This window comes from Lacerta agilis, chromosome 3 (assembly GCF_009819535.1).
Source record: "Lacerta agilis isolate rLacAgi1 chromosome 3, rLacAgi1.pri, whole genome shotgun sequence".
In the NCBI taxonomy this organism is placed as follows: domain Eukaryota; kingdom Metazoa; phylum Chordata; class Lepidosauria; order Squamata; family Lacertidae; genus Lacerta; species Lacerta agilis.
In genome coordinates, this window is record NC_046314.1 from 115,002,766 (window position 1) to 115,027,983 (window position 25,218).

The 25,218-nt window shown below is 47.9% G+C and overlaps 1 protein-coding gene across 1 annotated transcript in view; it reads right to left on the reverse strand.

Annotated features, from left to right (window-relative positions):
• ELP3 (elongator acetyltransferase complex subunit 3) overlaps positions 1 to 25,218 on the reverse strand; it is a 100,105-nt gene that overhangs the window by 23,888 nt on the left and 50,999 nt on the right. Inside the window, exons 10-12 of the mRNA XM_033145196.1 lie at positions 19,001 to 19,194; positions 7,145 to 7,235; positions 3,312 to 3,377 (exon numbers count right to left, since the gene is read on the reverse strand). Of these exons, the coding sequence (XP_033001087.1) occupies positions 3,312 to 3,377; positions 7,145 to 7,235; positions 19,001 to 19,194 (351 nt within the window). The remainder of the gene's footprint in view (positions 1 to 3,311; positions 3,378 to 7,144; positions 7,236 to 19,000; positions 19,195 to 25,218) is intronic.

A 25,218-nucleotide genomic window follows, 5' to 3' on the forward strand; every position in this document is an offset into this window, starting at 1 on the left:
GCTTCGAGAACACTGTCCAACCATCTCATCCTCTGTCGTCCCCTTCTCCTTGTGCCCTCCATCTTTCCCAACATCAGGGTCTTTTCTAGGGAGTCTTCTCTTCTCATGAGGTGGCCAAAGTACTGGAGCCTCAACTTCAGGATCTGTCCTTCTAGTGAGTACTCAGGGCTGATTTCTTTGAGAATGGATAGGTTTGATCTTCTTGCAGTCCATGGGACTCTCAAGAGTCTCCTCCAGCACCATAGGAGTAAATAGGAAAGTAAAATAGGATTGCTTAAACTGATTTCATATGTGTGTATTTGTTGTTCAGTCGTTCAGTCGTGTCCGACTCTTCGTGACCCCATGGACCAGAGTACGCCAGGCACGCCTATCCTTCACTGCCTCTCGCAGTTTGGCCAAACTCATGTTAGTAGCTTCAAGAACACTGTCCAACCATCTCATCCTCTGTCGTCCCCTTCTCCTTGTGCCCTCCATCTTTCCCAACATCAGGGTCTTTTCTAGGGAGTCTTCTCTTCTCATGAGGTGGCCAAAGTACTGGAGCCTCAACTTCAGGATCTGTCCTTCTAGTGAGTACTCAGGGCTGATTTCTTTGAGAATGGATAGGTTTGATCTTCTTGCAGTCCACGGGACTCTCAAGAGTCTCCTCCAGCACCATAATTCAAAAGCATCAATTCTACGGCGATCAGCCTTCTTTATGGTCCAGCTCTCACTTCCGTACATTACTACTGGGAAAACCATAGCTTTAACTATACGGACTTTTGTCGGCAAGGTGATGTCTTTGCTTTTTAAGATGCTGTCTAGGTTTGTCATTGCTTTTCTCCCAAGAAGCAGGCGTCTTCTGATTTCGTGACTGCTGTCACCATCTGCAGTGATCATGGAACCCAAGAAAGTGAAATCTCTATGTGTGTATAGTATTTATTTATTCATTCATTCATTCAGCTGTGGGCGATTGCCAAATCCAAGCTACGCGTTGGTCGATGGAACTGCTGGGCTAAGCTGGCTAAGCTGGCTCTGTATAGTTTTATTTGGATTAATATTTAATTGTTTTTAATGATTGTTTTTTTCCGTATGTCACTAGTGATTCTTGCTTCTATCTGTAAGGTGCCTGGAGTCAGGGGAAAAGGTGGGATATAAACAAACTGCTACTACTAGGAAGCTACCTTATCCCGAGTCAGACTATTGGGTGCATCCAGTTCCATATTGTCGACCCTGACTGGCAGCAGCTGCCTAGAGTTTCAGGCAGGGAATCTGTCCCAGTCGTACCAGAAGATGACAGGGTCCCATGCAAAAACAGCTGTAGTTTGACAGGGGCTTCTCAGCTTATTGCTGGGTCATGCTATCGCGTGGAGCGTTCTGCAAGAACCATGTGGGCCAAAAAAAAGGTCACTTAGCAGCGCTTGGGTCATCAGGTGACTGACAAGTGGCCTGCTCCGCCCACCGGCCAAACTTGGCCTGCAACTCCCCACCCATTTTAAATGTTACAACTGAAATACGTTTGTGGCAGTTCTGTCAAGTATCCCATTTTCCCCGGGATTCTCCCTTATTTTAAGCAGTTTCCCGCTGCTCTCCCTTATTTTTTATTTCCCTTAAATTTCCCGTTTTTAATGGAAGCAGCTCCTCCCCTGCTGGCCAGGGACTGGGTGGGAAGACCTCGCCTACTTGGAGAGAAAAGCCTCAGCCCTCAAAGCAAGTGGGAGCCGTTTCCCGTGCTTACAGGGGGGTGTATTCCTCCCCCTGCATCAGCCCCTATCCGTTGCTGCCGGGCCCCTCAGCCGGCCAAGGGTTAGCTGGTGGGCGGAGCCTGGCTGCCTTTGAGCAGCTGCTGCTTCCTGTCCTGTTTTGATGGGATCAGGCAAGAAGACGATGGGGTTCCATTGCACGGAGCACATGGCTGCCCTCCTCTTTGCTCCGCTCCGAGCCCGCTTGGAGTTTACATTGCTGCTCCGCCCACTTTTGCTTCTGGCTCCGCCCACCACTGACATGTGACTGTCCCCAGGATAGGTGAGACTGCTGATCCCTTATTTTCAAATCCGAAACTTGACAGCTATGGTTTGTGGTGGAAACTCGCGGAATATCTTTGTAATCACGAGCAGTCAGGTGGCATATCCTCCTCCCTTTTCCACCCTCAGTCTTGAAATTAGCAAAGTAATGCTTATCTATGGTACATGCCGAAAGGAAGATGTCCAGCTGTAATAAGTTGCTGGTGAGGAAGATACAATTAGTTGAGAACACCTTCAGCTGCCAATGATCTTAGCCAAGCCACACCCAGGTGCCTGACCAGTTGGGAATGGTACCTGATAGCCAGGTGGAATCAATCAAACCTATTAAGTTAACTATATAAACAAAGGAATGGAGGGGACCGATTGGGCTTCGCCACAGACCAGGTACTGTGGGTTTCCTGGCGTGGGGGTCTCTCTCGCCGCTCCTTTGGGGCCCCGGGTGGCAGGAGGGGAGATTGTGCTTGGGCTTTTATCAGGTATGCTACATTTGTCTGCTGTTGATTGTATCTAGAAATAAAAGCATATTTGTTCTTCTTCCATTGGTGTGTTCATTGGATCCAGACTCCAAAAGAACCCTGCCCCTTGGCGGGACAACATTCACTGTTTTTTGGACTAACAAGCTGACTCGGGGAACTGTATTTTTTGACATAGATTATAGGCAAACCCTCAAGAGTATGGTGTCCAGGTCAAGGGAAGTCATAGTCCCTGGAGTCCTGTGTCCAATTCTGGGTGCCACCATTTAAGAAAGGTCTTGACAAGCTGGAAACTGCGCAGAGGAGGGCGACCAAGAGGATCAAGGGTTTGGAAACCAAGCCTTATGAGGAACAGTTGAGGGAGTTGGGTGTGTTTAGCCTGGAGCCATGAGATAATAGTCATCTACTAATATCTGAAGGGCTGACACGTGGAAGATGACGCAAGCTTGTTTTTTCCTGCTCCGGGGTAGGTGGATTAAAATGACAAGAAAGGAGAACTTTTGGGGGAACCTTCTGATGGTAGGAGCTATTCAGTGGTGGGGACGCACTTCCTCAGGAGGTGGGGGACTCTCCTGAACTGGCGGTTTTAAAGCAGAGGTTGGATGGTCCATCTATCAGGGAGACTTTAGCTGCGATTCCTGCATTGCAGGGGGTTGGACTAGATGACCCTCGGGGTCCCTTCCAATGCTACAATTCTATGATTCTTGCTTTCTTGGTCTCCCTGTCTCAGTGTTCACAAAAAATAATTTTGATGTGGTTTTGTGAAAAAATCACAGAGAGAGAGAGAGAGAGAGAGAGAGAGAGAGAGCAAGGCCTGCTGAGAAGGAACAAGTTTTACCTGATAAGGTCTCACTTTGTGATGAATCTCTTGAATTCCGACTTCTCTTGTCCTCACATCGCGACACTAGGTGGGGGGAAAGGAGAGAGGCGGGTGGCAATTATGCAAGAGAGAGACAGACAGGATAAGGGACACTGCACTCCCCATAATCACCTCCAGAGTTTAAAATGAAGTTGGGATAGACTTCTTAACCCGATCATTTCAAATGGGGAGGCTTCAAAATAAAAATGCTCACCGATCCGTCCCTAATGCATCTCTGGGAAAAACAAAAGCCCAATCCTTGGTGTTTCAAGATGCAAAAAAAGGACATACTGATTGGCACCGGTTTCGCTGAGCAAATATGCATCTCAGGAGAAAATGTGCCATTTGATGTAAAGCACCAAGGCACAGAATGAGGTGCTAACTCTCACTGTGTTCCATGCTGGAGAGAGATAGAACCGGAAGGCAGAGCAGTAATATAATGATCTGCAGAGAAACTCTTGAGCAAGTTCCTTCGGAATGCAGGAGGGGGCTATTAATGACAATTTCCAGGCGCAGAAATCTGATGTGAGTAAATAGGGAGGGCGTCAAAAGAGTCCCCTATCTAGAACACCTTGACCTTGACCTATCAGGCCAGGCAAACCACCTGTCCTTGGTACCTAGACGTGTGACATCTTCAAAGTATTCTGGATAGGCATGGACAACTCTCACCAGCCCCGACTACTGGCCATACAAGCTGGCAGAGATGGCAGTTTGGGTCCGAAAACATCTGGAAGGACACATGCTAGCCATCCTGCCTTAAAAGATAAAGTTCACAGCTTGGGAATTAGTTCTGACTGTTCAGGTGATAGATCTGGGCCACAAAGGACACCAGATGTGACCCTTCTGGGAGAGAGAAAGTCTGGCCACTTGTAACCTGAAGGTTTGCAGAACTTGAGTAAGACCGCTGCAGTGCTTTGTGTGTTGGGCTGCCCTTGAAGACCAACTAGAAGTTTCTGGTGGTCCAGAACTTCACTGCAAGAGGCTTGATTAGGATTGGTCCAAAGGGTCATAACATATTAGGCCAGTTCCTAACGACCTGACAGTGAGAACTTCCTGACAGTGAGAGCTGTTCGGCAGTGGAATTTGCTGCCAAGGAGTGTGGTGGAGTCTCCTTCTTTGGAGGTCTTTAAGCAGAGGCTTGACAGCCATCTGTCAGGAATGCTTTGGTGGTGTTTCCTGCTTGGCAGGGGGTTGGATTGGATGGCCCTTGTGGTCTCTTCCAACTCTAGGATTCTATGACCTGGAGCAGGTCAAAGGGTTGGTTTAACCAGCATCACCTGTCCTCACATGCCTCAGGTGCTGCTGTCTCTTGGTCACGACCCATTTCACCCCACGGGAAGGATTGCCTGTTGAACTCTGGTCTCGGGAGAGCCACGCATGGGGCAAGCCTTTTATCCTTCCAGCGCCAGGCGAAGAACCTTTTCATATTTATCCGAATCTGTTATCTGCTTTTTTTTATGGCCGCTGCCATTTTCAGCTGCGCCATTATAGTCTGATGACGCTCTTGTTGTTTTATTTCTAATTGCAAGCCATTCCGAGAGCTTGACTGTGAGCCGGTGGGCAGGATATTCATCTTCATACGCACATAAATGAATGAGGATGCAGGAGGAAATGTCTTTGCCTGCAGAAAACCAGATGGAGTGAAACCAGTGTGCGGACGGGATCTGTGATCTAAGGGGGTCTTCCCCAACCTGGCGCCCTCCGGAGGTTTTGGGGTACAATCCCCATCAGCCCCAGCCACCAGAGCTGTGCCAGGGCACCAGGGTGGGGAAGGGTGACCTTAAGGAGAAAGGACACCTCCCCACATCAAAACAAGCAAATATAAGTCATGTCCAGAACTTCTCATGTCCAAAATGTATGAAGTGGCAGTTTAACCAAACCTAGCTGTGTTGAGAAGTCTGTGGATTCTCACTGTGCTGGGCAGACCCTGCAATTAAGATCTAATCTCTGATGCACCCACACACCAGTTCTGCGTTCTTGATCTGGAAGCTGCAGCGAGTGCAGAATTGTTGTTGTTGTTCAGTCGTTCAGTCGTGTCCGACTCTTCGTGACCCCATGGACCAGAGCACGCCAGGCACCCCTATCCTTCACTGCCTCTCGCAGTTTGGCCAAACTCATGCTAGTCGCTTCAAGAACACCGTCCAACCATCTCATCCTCTGTCGTCCCCTTCTCCTTGTGCCCTCCATCTTTCCCAACATCAGGGTCTTTTCCAGGGAGTCTTCTCTTCTCAAGAGTGCAGAATGCTGCAGCGCAATTGCTGACGGGAGCGAGGTCTCGTCAGCATGCAACACCTGTGCTCAGAGGTCTGCGCCGGCTGCCGATTTGCTACTGGGCCAGGTTCAAGGTGTTACAGGTGAAACTCGAAAAATTAGAATATCGTGGAAAAGTCCATTTATGTAAGCAATTGTTTTCATTAGCTACTGGAGTTCCAGTTACAGGTGGGTAGCCGTGTTGGTCTGCCATAGTCGAAACAAAATAGGAAATTCTTTCCAGTAGCACCTTAGAGACCAACTGAGTTTGTTCTTGGTATGAGCTTTCGTGTGCATGCACACTTCTTCAGATACACACTTCTGAAGAAGTGTGCATGCACACGAAAGCTCATACCAAGAACAAACTCAGTTGGTCTCTAAGGTGCTACTGGAAAGAATTTCCTATTTTATTAGCTACTGGAGTTTAATATATGAGATAGTCTCACGACATGCAAATCGAAATATGTCAAGCCTTTATTTGTTATAATTGTGATGATTATGGCGTACAGTTGAAATTGTGAATTTGGGGTTCTCATCAGCTGTGCGCCATAATCATCACAATTATAACAAGCAAAGGCTTGACATATCTCGCTTTGCATGTCATGAGTCTATCTCATATATTAGCTTCACCTTTTAAGTTGAATTACTGAAAGAAATGAACCTTTCCACGATATTCTAATTTTTCGAGTTTCGCCTGTACTATGAGTATGCAAAGCCCATAGCAACTTGAGATCAGATCACCTGCGAGATCCTCTTGCCCCACATGCACCCATTCGAAGCCTTTGATCTGCGGAACTGCCGCCGTTAACAGGTACCACGCAAGACCCGTTCTGCATTTGCAACATCTTGATCTTCTAGTGTGGCAGCACCTACACTTGGGAACTCCCTGCCTCTTGACACCAGGCAGAGGCCTTCAATTTTTGCCTGCAGAAAACATCCTTGTCTAGACAAGCCTGCCTAAATGTTTTAGAAAGCTGGTGCGAGTTTTAATCTGCTTTTATAGTCTACTGTTATTTTAACTTCTCAAAAACTCTTTAACTGTTATTTCTTCTTAGTGACAATTTTACTGTTTCGTTTTTTTCCTATATTGCTTTGAGGTTTTTTTTGTTTTGTTTTTACAATTGAGTGTTGCATAATTTTTATGAAATGAACAGACATGCATGTCCGGATTTGATCAGCAGAGACTTCTCTTCCAATCGTAAGAGCAACGAGCCATCATAGAATCCTAGAGTTGGAAGAGACCACAAGGGCCATCCAGTCCAACCCCCTGCCAAGCAGGAAACACCACCAAAGCATTCCTGACAGATGGCTGTCAAGCCTCTGCTCAGGTGTCCCGGCTGAGTTTGAGGGGGGGGGCAAGGTGGCGTAGTGCCCAAAAGACCATGCAAAATTTGGAAATGTTTCCCTGCCCCCTGCCCACAAGCTCTTGTTGGGTGGGGGGCTGCAGCCCTACTCCTGTGCCATTCCTGGGAACAAAGCACACTTCACACGGGAGTCAGTTCATCTCTGGAACAGGCAGGAAGGAGACATCAGAGAAGATCAATTGGAACACCACATTTTACCTCCGTCCCCAGGTCTTTCATCCTGGCCAGAGCGAGTTCCCTCAAGTTACCGTGCTCTACTCCAGAACTGACGAGAGGCATCGGAATATCCCTGAAAGCAAGACAGTTAAGAAAAGGATGACAAACAAGGACAAACCCACAAATCATTGACATGTTTTCCACCGGCAATAATAATAATAATAATAATAATAATAATAATAATAATAATAATATTTCTACCCTGCCCTTCCCAATCCAAAAACCGGGCTCAGGGCAGCTAACAACAAATATAAGACAATGATTAAAACAACTTTAAAAACAGCATAAAAAACAAACATCAGTGGGATCACCAGGGCTAACTGGCCAGGTTAGTCATGCTAGGCCAGTAGGGAGACCAAGGAGGAATTTTAATGTGGGGACCCAGAAGGGTTTCTTCAGAAAAAAGGGAAGGGGAAAAGGAATAGGGGATCAGGCTAGATTGAAGGCCAGGCGGAATAACTCTGTTTTACAGGCCCTGCGGAAGGAGGTCAGGTCCCGCAGGGCTCTAGTCTCGTGGGACAGAGTATTTCACCAGGTTGGAGCCAACACTGAAAAAGTCCTGGCCCTTGTGGAGGATAACTCGCTCTACGCGGGGCTGCCCCTGAAGCTGACCCAGAAACTCCAGCGGGTGCAGAATGCCGCGGCGAGGCTCCTTACCGGGTCTTTGCCGCGGGACCACATTCATCCAGTGCTCTACCAGCTGCACTGGCTCCCGGTGGAGTACAGGGTCAGGTTTAAGGTGCTGGCTTTGACCTTTAAAGCCCTATGCGGCTTAGGACCCTCGTACCTAAGGGACCGCCTCTCCTGGTATGTCCCGTGTAGGACCTTAAGGTCCTCAAATAATTATCTTTTGGAGGTCCCAAGCAACAAAGATGCTAGGTTGGCCTCAACTAGGGCCAGGGCTTTCTCAGTATTGGCACCAACTTGGTGGAACAGTCTATCACAAGAGACCAGGGCCCTGTGGGATTTGGCATCTTTCCGCAGGGCCTGCAAGACGGAGCTGTTCCACCGGGCCTTTGGGTTGGTTTCTGTGTGATACTTATGCTTCATTCTTTTATTGGTGGGCTATTTGTAAATGAGACTGCAGTTTTAATTTGTATTTTAAATTGATTGTTTTTATGTTTTTGCTGTGATTTTAATTAGTGTTAGCCACCCTGAGCCTGGTTTTTGGCTGGGAAGGGCGGGGTATAAATAAAATTTATTAATATTAATATTAATATTAATATTAATATTAATATTATCTGGCCTCTTTTGGGCCTGGGAAGTATGCCAATGAATGGCAGCTGCTGAGCAATAGAAGTGGTTCGAGCGCACTTGGGTTACACTTGGGTCCTGCTTGCACGCCTCCCTTTGAGCCACCTGGTTGACCACTGGGCCTGACGGACTCTGGGCTCCATCAACAGAAGTCTAGTGTCCAGATCAAGGGAAGTCATAGTCCCTCTCTATTCTGCCTTGGTCAGACCCCACCTGGAATCCTGTGCCCAGTTCTGGGCACTGCAATTTGAGGAGGATATTGACAAGCTGGAAGGTGTTCAGAGGAGGGCGACCAAGAGGATCAAAGAATCTGGAAATCAAGCCTTATGGGGAACGGTTGAGAGAGTTGGGTGTGTTTAGCCTGGAAAAGCGGAGGCTGAGAGGGGATATGAGAGCCAGCTTTCAAATATCTCAAGGGCTGTCACATGGAAGAGGGAGCAAGTTTGTTTTCTCCTGCTCCAGAGGGTGGGACTCGAACCAGTGGATTCAAGTAACAAGAAAGGAGATTCTAGCTAAATCTTAGAAAGAATTTTGCGACCGCCAGAGCTCTTTGACAGTGGAACGGATTCCATGGACTATATGGAACTCGCAGAGGTGACCGGGAAACTTTGTGACCAGAGGGACGACGCAGTGGAAGAAGAGTGGAAGAAATTAAAATTGTATTAAAAAAATTATTGTATGATTGAGAATTAGATATAACTAGGAGGAAAGCTAAGCTGTAGATCTAGAGTAAGGTTAAGTGTTTAAGATAGATGATTATAAGTTAAGAAAAATAGATAATATTGAATATTTAAGTAAGTTTTATATTAAAATATGATTTGGTAAGATGTTTAGAAATTACTAAAGATGATAGACAAGGAACGCAGGAGGAGGAGATAGGAGGAAGTCTATTACAATGTGAGGAAGAAATATCAGGTATAAGATATATATGTATGTTGTTACGTTTGTTTTTGTTAGTTTTAAATATGTATGTAGGTATGTTTATTTTATGTGTTAAAAACTGTCAATAAATATAATTATAAAAAAGACAGTGGAACGGATTCCCTCGGAGGTTTTTAAACAGGTGCCATCTGTCAGGGATTCCTTAGCTTTGATTCCTGCATTGCAGGGGGTTGGACTGGATGACCCTCAGGGTCCCTTCCAACTCTGCAATTATGTGCTTCTATGACTTCCCCAAGCCTCCATCTTTCCATCTGAGCCACTGCACAAGTGATTCTCACAGCTGCAAATAAATTGTATAAAGATCCCGGGGAAGCCAGTTGTTAGAGGCCAACAACTTCCTAAGTTTGCTGGGGTCTCCCTCAACTTGTTGCATGTTTCGTTCCGTCCCAAGGACAAATCATCTAATTCCTATGTTCTCTCTCGCTACAGCCTTGGCTTGTGGTAAGTCGATTTTACTTCTGACTCACACCAGACTCCATGGAAGCAAGGCACAGGTCTATGGCGCTCTAGAATCAAGACGGACACAGACAAACCTCCCACTTGTTATTCAAACCTCTTTTCTCCCTACTTGTAAAGCTCTTTTAAGTGGATCATTGTGAAGCAAGGCGCTCCCGAACAAGGCAAGATGTCCTGATGCATTTTTAAGACTCTTCTCCGTGACAAAAACACTGGCTGAGCATTAGTCTGGGGGACAGCTTGACAATTGGCAAAAGGACCCTCTACTCACAGTCAGCAGAGACTGATGGAGGAGTTGAGGGTAACAGCCATTCGCCGGCAAATCATTAGCTTAATCGCTTTGGGGCAGCGGTGAGTGATAATTTAGGCTTCACAGACGTTATAAGTGTGGAAGAAGAGAACATTTGAGGCTGCCGGGGGGACGGGGGAAAGGACTCAGCACCACTTCTGGCTGCTCGCAAGAAATCAGGCCCAGCGGTCCACCTCATCCCAAACTCTCTTCTCTCAGTGACCAGCCAGATGCCTATGGGAAACCCACAAGCTGGATTCAAGCACAAGGGAATTCCTCTTCTCCTGTTGCTTCCTACAACTGGTATGCTGACTTCAGAGGCATTCTGCCTGCGGGGAAACTTGTCAGTGTGCATATAAAGGGAGGTAGGACAGAGCCATTCCCTCTCCTCCTCCATGAATCTGTCTAATCCTCTTCTAGGTGGGCGGCCATTGCCGTCTCCTGTGGAAGAGAGTTCCACAGATTAACTATAAACTGTGTGAAGCCCTTTCTTTTTTTATTCAGTTCTGAACATTTCCAACATTCAGATTCATTGGGTGCCCACAAATTCCAGGGCGATGAGAGAAGGAGAAAGAACTTCTCCTTTTCCAATTTCTCCACGCAAGGAATAATTTTATAATCTTCTGTCACGTACCCTTCTTACTCACATATTCCCCCCCCCCAAAACCCCTATGAAGTTCCAATTGTTGTAACCCTTAGTCACAGAAGAGAATTGATTATTTGTGTTGCCTCTTTCTGAACCTTTCCCGACTCTGCAATATCCTTTCCGAGGTGACGCAGGTGGAACTGTTAACAGTATTCCAAACATGGTCACACCGTGATTTGTATAACGGCATGACAGTATCGGCAGTTTTCTTTCCAATTCCTTTCCTAATGATCCCCGACGTGAAATTCACCTTCTTCGCGGAGATGCGGCACACCGGGTCGGCATCTCCATCGTGCTCTGCGCGGCAGCCCCAAGGGCTCGCTCCCGGTCTGCCACCGCCGGCTCAGACCCCGTGAACGTAATATGTGAAATTAAGATTTCACTTGGAGTTGCATTTGCTGTTTTACTGCCCATTCGCTCCATGCAGATGGGTCCTTTCGGAGCTCCTTGCAAGCCTTTTAATTTCAACCGTGCTGAACGATGTGATGTTGTCGGCAAGCTTGGCTACTCTCCTGCTCGCCCCTGACTCCAGGCCATTTGTGGAGAAGGTAAAAAGCACAGGTCCCAATGACAATGCCAGCCTGGAGTCGCTGGCAGAGCGGCCGGCCTCAGCCTGGGGTCCCCTGGTGCTGCTAGACTACAACTTCCATCATCCCCAGCCCACCCAGTCAGGGATGATGGGGGTTGTAGTCAAACGACTTCTGAGAGCCCGAGGTTGGGGGAGGCGGATAGAGAGCACTAGGCTTGATCTGAGGAAACCTGGGTTCAAACCCCGGCTTGTCCTTCAGCTACTCGCACACACACCTTAACCAACCTCACAGGTACAGGTAGGTAGCTGTGTTGGTCTGCCATAGTCAAAACAAAATAAAAAATTCCTTCCAGTAGCACCTTAGAGACCAACTAAACTTAGTTGGTCTCTAAGGTGCTACTGGAAGGATTTTTTTAAAATTTTTTACTTTTGTTTTGACTACCTCACAGGGTTGTTGTGAGGATTTTTGTTGTTGTTTAGTTGTTTAGTTGTGTCCCTCTCTTCGTGACCCCATGGACCAGAGCACGCCAGGCACGCCTGTCTTCCACTGCCTCCCGCAGTTTGCTCAGACTCATGTTGGTAGCTTCGAGAACACTGTCCAACCACCTCGTCCTCTGTCGTCCCCTTCTCCTTGTGCCCTCCATCTTTCCCAACATCAGAGTCTTTTCCAGGGAGTCTTCTCTTCTCATGAGGTGGCCAAAGTCTTGGAGCCTCAGCTTCAGGATCTGTCCTTACAGTGAGGATAATATGGGCTAATTGCATCTATGCTACTCTAAGCTACATATCAGTGTTTCCTGAACGTGGGTCTCTCATCAATGCTAGACAGCTAGACCAATGCTCAACAATTTGCAGGTTTGTCTTAAAAAACCTCAACAATTTTTGGGGTTTTCCCCCCTGGTTTTTACTTTCTGAAATATGGCAACCATAGATCTATGGCAACCTAATTTGTCCACAGACTATTTCAGTGGGTCCTGGTTGCAGTAGTTTCACAGAAGCATAGTGTACCAACTGAGCTATCCCAACTGTTATCAACTCATCAACCCAGAAGGCTTTAAAAGAGGAACAGGCAAATTCATGGGGGAGGAGAGGGATACTGATGGTTACTAGCCAGGATGTCTTGGCTCTGCCTCCATGGTTGGAGGCAGCGATGCTTCTGAATATAACAGTTCCTGGAAACAGCAGGAAGGGGGCTGTTCTTCTGCCTGGGTCCTGGCTTGCAGGTTTCCCATAATGGGCATCTGGCTGGCTGCTGTGAGAACAGGATGCCGGACTAGATGGTCCATGGCAGCAGCTCTTCCTAGGTCAGGGGTGCCCAAACTTTCTTCAAAGAGGGCCAGATTTGATGAAGTGAACATGTTTTTGCAATTTTACCCCAAAGTTGTTGAGCTTATAGAATCATAGAATCCTAGAGTTGGAAGAGACCCCAAGGGCCATCCAGTCCAACCCCCTGCCAAGCAGGAAACACCATCAAAGCATTCCTGACAGATGGCTGTCAAGCCTCCACTTAAAGACCTCCAAAGAAGGAGACTCCACCACACTCCTTGGCAGCAAATTCCACTGTCCAACAGCTCTCACTGTCAGGAAGTTCTTCCTAATGTTTAGGCGGAATCTTCTTTCTTGTAGTTTGAATCCATTGCCCCGTGTCCGCTTCTCTGGAGCAGCAGAAAACAACCTTTCTCCCTCCTCCATATGACATCCTTTGATATATTTGAACATGGCTATCATATCACCCCTTCACCTTCTCTTCTCCAGGCTAAACATACCCAGCTCCCTAAGCCGTTCCTCATAAGGCATCGTTTCCAGGCCTTGGACCATTTTGGTTGCCCTCCTCTGGACACGTTCCAGCTTGTCAGTATGCTTCTTGAACTGTGGTGCCCAGAACTGGACACAGTATTCCAAGCTTCTCTTGGATTGAAGTTGTTGAGCATTTTGGGGGATTTTATCCCAGGAAATAAACTGCCACAGGGGCTGGATTAGGCCTCCGAACATGCCTGTCCTAAGATCTTATGAAATGGTGGGTTAGGGGATCATGGATCTGCAAAAGGGGCAAGAGAGGGGTGGTACTGCAGAAGGGGTCCCGGGAGAGAATTTACAGGGTATAGGGGGCAGGAAGAGAGATTCTGCAAATTTCTCCTGAAGTTCCAGCTGCCTGGGTGAAATCTGCTCTTCCTGGAATGAAAAGCGAACAATACAGATTGCAGAGCCTGGGGTGTAAGGGCAAGGATGGGGAGGAAAGGCAAGAGGCTGAGCTGGCCTGATGGCTTTGTGGCAGGGCAGTTGAAGCAGATGATCCTATCAAAAGGGAATGCCCCCAAGGCTCAGTGGGTGTTTAATTCCCGTACCCACTGCTTTCTCCTGCACTGACTCCGCCGCCCAGCCCCTTCCCCAAACCACAATAACTACCCCCTCCCTCGCTAATTTATTCAGCCCGTTTCCGAGAGTAAATACAACATCATCAAGCCGCTAACAGGTTTCCGAACAGAAGCAATTAGAGGCAATCATCGTTTCTCTGCTCAGCCTAAAATAGGAGACACCGGAGGGGAACGCGATCTCTCCGCCTAGGCACGTCAGGAGCAAGGCTGTCGGAGGAGAACCCTGCTTCGTCCCAATTACCAGAGATTTCCAGAGGGTCCAGAGGCGGCTGGGCGATTCGCAATGAGGATACCAGCAAGAGCTCTCTGCCTCCCTGGCAAGAGGCCTACATTGCGATATCCAGCGGGGCGAGTCTTGCCATCTCTGGAACAGTGACACAGGGCACTAGGGTGCCGAAGGACGTGCCAGTAGGATCACCTGCCGTGTGCTGACAGAATGTGACAGCACAGAGGAATGCAAATTTGGGCAGTTTTGCAGGCATGACTCAAGACGGAGGAAAATCTGCTCTCCCCACATCCAACTTAGCTAAGGGCAAATGTTTCGAGATGCCCTTTGGGAGTCCCGCCTCCCTGCAGGGTCAGGTGAAGCTTAGAACGCGACAAGTTAGGATGCCGAGCTGGCCATTATATATCTATTTTATTAGCTCATTGCTTGTATATCCCACCCTTTTCCTCCAAGCAGCTCAAGGGGGTGTGTATGGTTCTCCTCACTTAATCCCCACAACAACCCTGCGAGGTAGGTTAGGCTGAGATGCAGTGTGACCGGCCAAGGAGCTTCATCGCCAAGTGGAGGATACCGTGTACGGTTCTGGTTTCTTCATCTCACAGAGGATATTGTAGAGTTGGAAAAGGTTCAGAAACAGCAACCAAACTGATCAAAGGGAGGGAGAAACTCCCCTATGAAGAAAGTGTTTGAGATAATAATAATCATAGAATCCTAGAGTTGGAAGAGACCACAAGGGCCATCCAGTCCAACCCCCTGCCAAGCAGGAAACACAATAATAATAATAATAATAATAATAATAATAATAATAATAATAATAATAAAATTTATTTATTTATACCCCCCCATTTGGCTGGGTTTCCCCATCCACTCTGGGCGGCTTCCAACAAAATATTAAAAATACAGTGGTACCTCAGGTTTCATACGCTTCAGGTTACAAACTCTGCTAACCCAGAAATAACGCTTCATGTTAAGAACTTTGCTTCAGGATAAGAACAGAAATCGTGCTCTGGCGGCGCAGTGGCAGGTCCCATTAGCTAAAGTGGTGCTTCAGGTTAAGAACAGTTTCAGGTTAAGAACAGACCCCCAGAACGAATAAAGTTCTTAACCCGAGGTACCACTGTACATTAAAACATCAGTCATTAAAAACTTCCCTAAACAGGGCTGCCTTCAGATGTCTTCTAAACGTCAGATAGTTGTTTATTTCTTTGACATCTGATGGGAGGGCGTTCCACAGGGCAGGCGCCACTACCGAGAAGGCCCTCTGCCTGGTGAGCAAGCAGCGACATGACAGGTGTTTTAAAAATTATTCCTTCCAGTAGCACCTTAGAGACCAACTAAGTTTGTTCTTGGTATGAGCTTTCGTGTGCATGCACACTTTTTCAGATACCTGGGTATGAGCTTTCGTGTGCATGCACACTTCGAAAGCTCATACCAAGAACAAACTTAGTTGGTGCTACTGGAAGGAATTTTTATTTTTATTTTGTTTTGACTATGGCAGACCAACACGGCTACCTACCTGTAACTTAAAAATTATGTGTGGCATGGAAAAAGGTGGATAGAGAAAAGCTGTTCTCCCTCTCTCCTAAGACTAGAACGCGTAGACACCCAGTGAAGCTGAATGTTCGGAGATTCGGGAAAGAGAAGAGGAAGAATTTCTTCACTCAACGTTCAGTCAAACTGTGGAACTCCATCCCACAGGAGGCAGTAACAGCCACCAACCTGGACAAACTCATGGAGGTTATCGATGGCCGCTAAGCCATGATGTCTATATTCTGCGTCCAAGATGGAGAAAGCAATGCTTCTGGAAACCCCAGGAGGGGAGAGTTGCTCTTGGCCTCAAATCCTGCTTCCTGGTTTCTCATTGGCATCTGGTTGATCACTGTGAGAACAGGATGGTGGACTAGATGGACCGTTGGCCTGATCCTGCAGGGTCTCCTAGCATTTATGGAAGCTCTTCTCTGTATCTTCTAGCCTGGGGGGGGGGGGGTCACACTTTGTCTCAAGTGTAGAAGCTAAGCTTGGACGATCATACCTGTTCAGACTTGCACAGCGCTGTCCTAAAAACGGTTTACTTTGATTCTGGTCACCTGATGGGCAAAGATGAATTACTTGGTAATGGCATCCCTTCTTTTGATTAACTGCCACCCTCAAGCAGGCCAGCTGTTATTAGAAACGTTTGGCTGTGACAATTACAAATTGGGTATTCTTCCCTCGCTGGGTAGAAACGGGTGGGTGATAAATGTGGGGTTTAATATTGTGCAATGTTATCGGCCGGCCACTGGTGCCTTGGCTAAAGTGGGACAACGAATTGCTTTTCTGGCTAATGAAAGTTGTTAAAAGGTGGGTGGGATGTGAGAAGATATGAGAACGCCACAGGTACATTTGGGACATTACGCACGAACATAATAACAGCCTGGTGGATCAGGCCAAAGGCCTATCGAGTCCACCATCCTGTTCTCACTGTTGCCAAGCAGATGACCCTGCATGCAGGACCCGAACACAAGTTCGACTCTCTTAAAAAAACAAATGTCCTGAAACCTCAAACATTCAGTTTCATTGGGCGGTGGTTTTTCTCTGTCCACTTTCCCCAATGAAGAATTTTATAAACTTCTGTAAGTTGTCTCTCTCTCACACACACATTTTCCCTGAACTAAAAGGTCCCAAACACTGCAACCTTCCTTCATATGGGAGTCGCTCCATCCCTGTGATGCAACAGGACTGGGGGTGGTCCCCTCTATATTCTAGAGCAGACTTGGCCCATCTGGTGCCCTCCAGATATTCTGGATTACAACACCCATCACCCTTTGCTTTGTATGCACATGCTTAGTAAAAGGTAGAAGGTAAAGGACCCCTGGATGGTTAAGTCCAGACAAAGGCGACTATGGGGTGCAGCGCTCATCTCACTTTTCAGGCTGAAGGAGCTGGCATTTGTCCGCAGACAGCTTTGCGGGTCATGTGGCCAGCAGGACTAAACTGCCTCTGGTGCAACAGGACACTGTGACAGAAGCCAGAGCGCATGGAAATGCTGTTTACCTTCTCGCCACAGTAATACCTATTTATCTACTTGCACTGGTGTGCTTTCAAACTGCTAGGTGGGCAGAAGCTGGGATAGAGCAACGGGAGCTCACCCTGTGGCAGGGATTTGAACCGCCGGCCTTCCGATCGGCAAGCCCCAAAGGCTCAGTGGCTTAGACCACAGCGCCACCCGCGTCCCTTCCCCAAAGTGGTAAGCACCAAGGCTACCCCCTCTGCCCGCCCAGAGCCCCTCCTTTTAATGACGCTGTGTGTGTAATTGTGAACACATCCGCCGCACAACTTATTGTAATACCTTTTCTTGGGTCTATATAATCGAAAAGGTGAACTGCGGCAACACTGCCACTTTTTATCACCGCTCCCCAATGGGGAAGCACCTGCCCAAAAGGCAAGAGGTCACGATCTACGGTGATTCACCAAGTGGCAACGGAGTCTAGGAGCAGCACATTATTGAATCATCAAACAGCATCTGCAATTACCATGTGATTAGCCTGGCCTGTGAGCGCACCCTGAATCACATGAAATAGCTCGACGTTCCTAATGAGAATTAGAAGTGGATGACAACACAGCAGGCTGGGCTGAGCCAAGCAGGGAAATGAGGATTGAGAAACGGAAGGAAGTGAGGGCTAGGCCGGGGGGAGAGAGAGAACAGCCTGCTGGGTCAGGCCAAAACAGGCTCATCTCGTCCAGCACCTTGTTCTCACAATGGCCAACCAGATGCCCCAAAGGCAGGACCCGAGTCTGTGTTTACCAGCAACTGGGATTCAGCAACTGCTGGAGGCAGAGAATAGCCACCATGACTCTCTTTCACTAGAGGTTTCTAAGCAGAGGTTGGGATGGCCATCCCATCTGTCATAGATGCCTTATTGAGAATTCCTACATTGCAGGGGGTTGGACTAGATGGTCCTTGGGGTTCCTTCCAATCATTCTAGGGTTCTACAATTACTAGCTATCAATAGTCCTCTCCTTCTCCATAAGAATCATCTTCTCAAGCCATCCAGGCTGCTGGCCATCACTCCCTCCTGTGGGAGCAAGTTCCATAGGTTAACTATGACCTGCGTGAAGAAAGACTTGGAATCGTAGAGTTGGAAGGGTCCCCCAAGAGTCATCTAGTCCAACCCCCTGCAATGCAACCTTGGGCTCGAACCCCTGACCCTGAGATGAAGAGTCTCATGCTCTACTGACTGAGCTATCCCATCTCCTTCCTTCTGTCCTGAATCTGCCAACGTTCAGCTTCACTCGACCCGTCCATGAGCTCTGGTGTTAGGAGGGAGAAAAACTTTTCTCTCTCCACTTTCTCCATGCCATGCGAAATGCTATAATTTTCCATTGGCTTTCCTCTAATCTAAAAAGTCTTGCCTTTCTTCATAGGGGAACCACTCCATCCCTTGATCATTTTGCTTCCCCTTTTTGGTAACGGTAACAACAACAACAACAACAACAACAACAACAACAACAGCTATTTATTATTTATACTCCACCCGTCTGAGTGAACTGCCAGAAGGCCCTCGGAGCTGGACCTCAGTGTCTGGGCTGAACGATGGGAGTGGAGACACTCCTTCGGGTATACTGGACCGAGGCCATTTAGGGCTTTCAAGGTCAGCACCAACACTTTGGATTGTGCTAGGAAACGTACTGAGAGCCAATGTAGGTCTTTCAGGCCCGGTGTTATGTGGTCTCAGCGGCCGCTCCCAGTCACCAGTCTAGCTGCCGCATTCTAGATTAGTTGCAGTTTCCGGGTCACCTTTTCCAACTCTAAAATACCCTTGTTGAAGTTTGGTGTCTGGAACTGTGCAGAGTATTCAAAATATAGCCATGCCATAGATTTGTATAATGGCACTATTATTGGGGGGGGGGGGATGCAGGAGCTACTCCAGTGATTCTGATATTCAAGCCTTCAGAATGTTTCACAGTAAGTGGCACCAGGGATTTTTTAAAAAAAGTGAAAACAGACTGGTACTCACCATGAAGTCGTTACAGTAAGTGCCACACTTTTAACACTGGGGGTGGGAGGTGGCAGTACTGCGTACCCTTGAATGCCCCCCTCCCCCAAAGCACAGAGTGGCACCATCTGACTGCAAGCATCTTTACCTCTGCACACGGTATACTCGCGTCCACGGAGGCACGAGAGCCAGTATCCTCGCCACCAAATCCACGAGGGTGCTCGGGGGGTAGCTCTTGTACCTCCCGGTCTTCCAGAGCTCGTACAAGCCGGTGCCACGGATCACGAGGGTCGGGTAGAGCTTCATGCCATCGGGGCGAAAGGCGGGATTCTCGAAAAACTCCTGGGGGGGGGGGAACAGGATAGACACGAGATGAAAATGCGAAAGGTTTACGGTGGTGCTTGAGTTCAGCAGCTCTGTTTGCACGCTGGGATATACCGGTAACTGAAGCTGAAAGTGGCCATATGGAAGAGACAAAAGAACATAAGAACAGCCTGCTGCTGGATCAGGCCAGTGGCCCACCTAGTCCAGCATCCTGTTCTCACAGCGGCTGACCAGATGCCCCAAAGGGCAGGATTCGAACACAACTCTCCCCCCTCCTGTGGTTTCCAGCAACTGGTATTCAGAAGCCTTGATGCCTCTGATTGTGCAGGCAGAGCAGAGATGTCCTGGCTAGTAGCCACCGATAGCCCTCTCCTCCTCTGCAAATTTGTCTAATCCTCTTTCAGAGGCAGCACTGCGTCCTGTGGGAGGGAGTTCCATAGCTTAAATAGGCGCTGCATGAGGAAGTACCGCATTTTTCGCCCCATAGGGCGCACCGGACCATAGGGCGCACCTCATTTTTAGAGGAGGAAACAAGAATTTTTTTTTCTGGTTTTCCTCCTCTAAAAGCCCTGTTTTTTTTGAGGATCAGCTAAAAGTTTTGCAGCTTTTTTTGCAAAGGGAAAAGTCCTGGTTTTTTTTTTTTTTTTTAGTAACAGCTAAAAGTTTTGCAGCTTTTTTTGCGAAGGGGGAAAAGCAAAGCTCCTTTTGCAAAGGGGGAAAAGCAAAGAGGAAAAGCCCCGTTTTTTATGGGGTTCAACTCACATTTCTGCAGCTTCTGAAGGAAAGGGAGCTGTTTCTACAGTTTCCAGACAGATAATCTAATCAGCCAGTCCCATGTCGCTGGGGAAACAAACAACCTCCCTCTGCAGCACATTCAACAAAGGAGGGCAGGGCTGAAAGGGAGCCTGGACTCTTATCTCTATCCCGATCTCTTGCTGATCAGCTGCTGAGCGGGGTCCTTTCAACACCCCATTTTCTCTTTGTAAGAAAAAAAGCATGATCTGCTTTTGGCCCCTGGGCAATTTGGCTCCAGGGACCACCATTCGCTCCATAAGACGCACAGATATTTCTCCTTACTTTTTAGGAGGAAAAGGTGCGTCTTATGGAGCGAAAAATACGGTGCTTTCCGTTTTCCCTTTATCCACCTTCCCCGACCCTGTGTCCCTTCCAGACGCCTTGGGCTGCAGCTCACCTCTGCCCCAGCCAGCCCAGCATCAGGGTGGGGAAGACTGCTCTAGGCCAAAGCTGACAGGAGCACTTGGGGGGGACGGGGCGGCAATTGCCTTTGTTTGCTGAAACGGCAGGCCTCGAACAACAAGAGCGTGACTTTCCGCTGCAGAACCAAAGCCATCAAGTGTCGCCTGCTGCTCAAAACGCCGCAGGTCTGGCAGAGTCTGAAGTGGGGCAGGGGGGGGGGCAGGCCTCGCTTTATTTCAGCGGGCAACCGCTGCTCTATGAATTGCAAAACAACAAAATGCCAATTAAAAACCCAGCGGCGCACATTGTCGGTGCGGCAGTCAGACACGCCAGCCACGACACGCATTTTCTAGGAACAATAATTGATTTCGCTAGCAGAAGTTCTGCCTCGGAAAAGGGAGGAGGGGAGACGTGCCTTGCTGTTATTAACACTAATGGCGTTGACAGGTTCCCATTCATTCACGCCCTTGTAAACCTGCAGCTGGCATAAATAATCAGGAGGTGATTGGTATAAATTAGTCATTTCGGTGCCAGGAAACTGCTGCTTTTTCATCAAGGTGGAAGGGGCAGTTACTCAGCTGTGTAACAGCTGCCTCTCCTCCAGTGCAATTCAGTGGCCTGGCAAACAGGTCGATTATCTTGTTTTAGCAGGAGAAATATCATCGGAATTGGTTACCTCTGTCAAGAGGTACTGGAGAAAGGAAAGGTGCCCTTTGGCAGACAAGTTGACAGAAAACAAGCAACGCGCCCCCCTCCCATGAATTCAGGGAAAAGTGACATCATCCAGAATAGTGTTTTTATGTAAGATCCCCTGCTGTCCACCCACATCACTGCGTGAGATGAGATAGGCTGGAGCAAGAGGCAGGACCTTTTTAGTGGTGGCGCCTACACTGCGGAAGAGATCTGCAAGGCTACATTTTGTTGTCATATGGGCTGAATGCCAGAGGCAACCAGGGGCCCAGCAACGGATGCAACTCTTACCTATGCCAAGCAGGCTGCATCTGAGGCAAGAAGAAGAAGAAGAAGAAGAAGAAGAAGAAGAAGAAGAAGAAGAAGAAGAAGAAGAAGAGGAGGAGGAGGAGTTTGGATTTGATATCCCGCTTTATCACTACCCGGAGGAGTCTCAAAGCGGCTAACATTCTCCTTTCCCTTCCTCCCCCACAACAAACACTCTGTGAGGTGAGTGGGGCTGAGAGACTTCAGGGACGTGTGACTAGCCCAAGGTCACCCAGCAGCTGCATATGGAGGAGGGGAGACGCGAACCCAGTTCACCAGATTACGAGTCCACCACTCTTAACCACTACACCACACTGGCTCCCATAGAACACAACTGCTTTATAATATGCTCACGGGGCATCCAGAAACCATGAAACAATGCAGCTACGTAATCCTTCCCAAAATATAATTAGATACGAGCCTTTTCCATATGTACCTTTAGCAGGTATGCAAACGCAATGAGAGGTGTGAGCTTCCTTTTGCCACACTGGCTCTCAGACATTTTCACCAACAGATGCACACACCCCTTTCCCTCCTCTAATTCAAGGAAATGCACTCAAAGAAGGTCTTCAGCTGGGCATGGTCCCAGGGGCCGCCTTCTCGTTGCACAGGTTACCCACAACAGATGGCAGATCAATTTTGCGTTCCTAATCCAGGAGTGCACAGAGCAGATTTAAACTCTGCAATACTGGCTTCCTTGTTCACTCCTGCATTCTTAGGAAGGTAATGAATAGCAGCAGCTGAGATTAACACTTCAAAGCCACGACTGCTTTTGCCAATTGTCTCCAAACCTCCAGGGCATAAAACAGTCCCTGGGCTGTTGACACATACAAATGCCAATAATTTCTGTCGCTTTCCTATGAGGATCCAGCATTAAAAGTCTACAGGGGATTAGATTTTCTCTCCCCCCTCCCCATCCCCAAATCATACAAACACTCGCTCTCCTGGACTGCGTGATGAACCCTGAAGATTAGCGTAAGAACCGTTGGGAAAGAGGGGAACAAATACTTTTCAAGAGTGCCGTCATCATCTGCTCAGCACGTGAGAACAACACAGAGCACGCTGCCACAAAATAACTCCCAAGTTTCGGTGCGAAAGAATATGAGCTATCGAGAGCAGCAAGCATCACGGAGAGGTTTAGGGAGCAAAACACCCCATACCAAAGGGATTGGAAGCCAGAGCGCACGGAAACACCGTTTACCTTCCTGCCGCAGTGGTACCTATTTATCTACTTGAAGTGGCGTGCTTTCAAACTGCTAGGTTGGCAGGAGCTGGGACAGAGCGGCGGAAGCTCACTCTGTTGCAGGGATTCGAACCGCTGACCTTCCGATTGGCAAGCCCAAGAGGCTCAGTGGTTTAGACCACAGCGCCACCCGCTCACTCAACTGCTTCGATCCACAGAACTGGCACAGCTGCAGGTGCTACGTTAATCCCATTTTGAATTTGTAAGAACTTGTTCAGTGTGGCAGTACCTAATCTTTGGAACTCCCTGCCTATTGATATCAAGCAGGCACCTTCACTGCATTCCTTTCGGTGCCTGCTGTAAACATTCTTGTTTAGGCAAGCCTACCCAGATGCTTAGAAAGCTGATGTGGATTTCAACCTGTTTCAGCATTCTAACTTTTTGTATGCTGTTTTAATTTTTGTTGTAGCATTTTGTGAACTGCTTTGAGGTTGGTTTGTTTTTTTACAATTAAACAGTTTATCCGTGTCTACAGCCACAGCAGGCGTTGTAACCTTCCAATAGTCTGACTTCACCCACAAAGGCACAGCCCTCCATTGTAACCCGAGACAGACAGGTGCCAACAGCAATATAGTCATTTGTTCCCCATAAATTTCAATCCTTGGTGAGGTCTACATTGAAAGAATACATGACTGAATTTGGATTGGTTGAGGTTTGGCGCATATTGTATTGTACAAAACATGGCTATATATTTTTTTTAATCAGTTCATCACAACTGTATGAGAATAGAATACAAATAGAATGTTTTCTGGCACCTTCTCCATTATTACAGCATGCTACAACACGCTGAATCGGTACAATTGCTATTTCAGATCATGCACTATCTTGCTAGGCAGTTATCTGATAAGGTGAAAACTTCTGGCATGTGGTGTTTAAATATCTCACTCTTGGATGATGAGAATTTTGGAACACAGGTGCGTGCTGACCTCCAGGAATTATTCTTATTGCTCATGTGAGCTGATGTTGCTTTCCTTTTTCCTTTCTGTTTTATTTGCAAAAAATACACCACCACCCCACACACAAATACACCCACCCACCCACCCACCAAGGACAGCATTTTGCAATAGCAGCAAACAGAAGAGACATTCTGTGCCAGCAGTTTTAGCATGAAAAAAAAAGAAATTGGGGGTCTAGAATGTTGTTGTTGTTGTTGTTGTTGTTCAGTCGTTCAGTCGTGTCCGACTCTTCGTGACCCCATGGACCAGAGCACGCCAGGCACGCCTATCCTTCACTGCCTCTCGCAGTTTGGCCAAACTCATGTTAGTAGCTTCGAGAACACTGTCCAACCATCTCATCCTGGGTCTAGAATAGGCTTGCCATATGTCCAGAAAATTCTGGACATGTATGGAAATCGGACGCTTTTAAAGTGGTGACCGGGGGGGATTTTAAGAGATGTCCGGAATTTTCCGCACATATGGCAACTTAGGGCTTTCCCCCCCTCCCTGTTTTTGTTTGTGTGTCACTGAGGCTTTCTGTCCTGCTTTGGCCGCCACCGGCTTCCCTTTCGGCCCTGTACTCTGCTTCCCGGCACTGGCTCCTCCCGCCATATTGCAGCCCACAAGCATGGGTGAGGCAAAGCTCTCGGCGGGCATGGAGCTCCTCCCTTCCTCGGGTACGCCCCCTCTGGGCTCCCAGGGTGGGCGGCGAGGGGGTTGTCTCCCCTCCTTCAGGACCTCTTCAGTTCTTCTCCCCTGGAGGTCTCTGGGTCTCCCCCTCACCTTCGCACCCTGGCAGGGCAGGCCTCTGGCGGCACTGCTGTGGAAAGGCCTTTGAGCTCCATCCCTTAAACGTGGGGTGGGGGATGCCACCTCAGGCTGGGCGCGGGGATCTGATGAGGCTGGGGCTGTATTCTGAACCTCATCACCATCATTTTATTGCAGGGTGGATTTGATTTAAATCACTAGTCAGTAAGGCTCAGGGTGGATTTAAATTTAAAAAATCTGATTTAAATAAAAAAAAATCCGATTTAAATAAAAAAAAAATCCACCCTGAGCCTTACTAACTAGTGATTTAAATTGTGATTTAAATTGTGATTTAAATGAGTTTGATTTAAATCAAATCCACCCTGTTTGTATGCCACCTTTCCACAGTTAAAACAATGCTCAAGGCGGCTTACAATATGCAAGGGAAATGTAAAGGTACCCCTGACCATTAGGTCCAGTCATGTCCGACTCTGGGGTTGCGGCGCTCATCTCACGTTACTGGCCGAGGGAGCCAATGCACAGCTTCCGGGTCATGTGGCCAGCATGACTAAGCTGCTTCTGGCGAAACCAGAGCAGCGCATAGAAACGCCATTTACCTTCCCACCAGAGCGGTACCTATTTATCTACTTGCACTTTTGATGTGCTTTCAAACTGCTAGGTGGGCAGGAGCAGGGACCGAGCAACGGGAGCTCACCCCGTTGCAGGGATTCGAACCGCTGACCTTCTGATCGGCAAGCCCTAGGCTCTGTGTTTTAACCCACAGCGCCAACTGCGTCCCTACAATATGCAAAGATTTGCATAATTACAAACATAGCAAAGTAGTCACAAAAACAAATAAAACACATTGAAAACTACATAACCAAACTGAACAATTTCCACATAAAAATAAAGATACAAAAAATT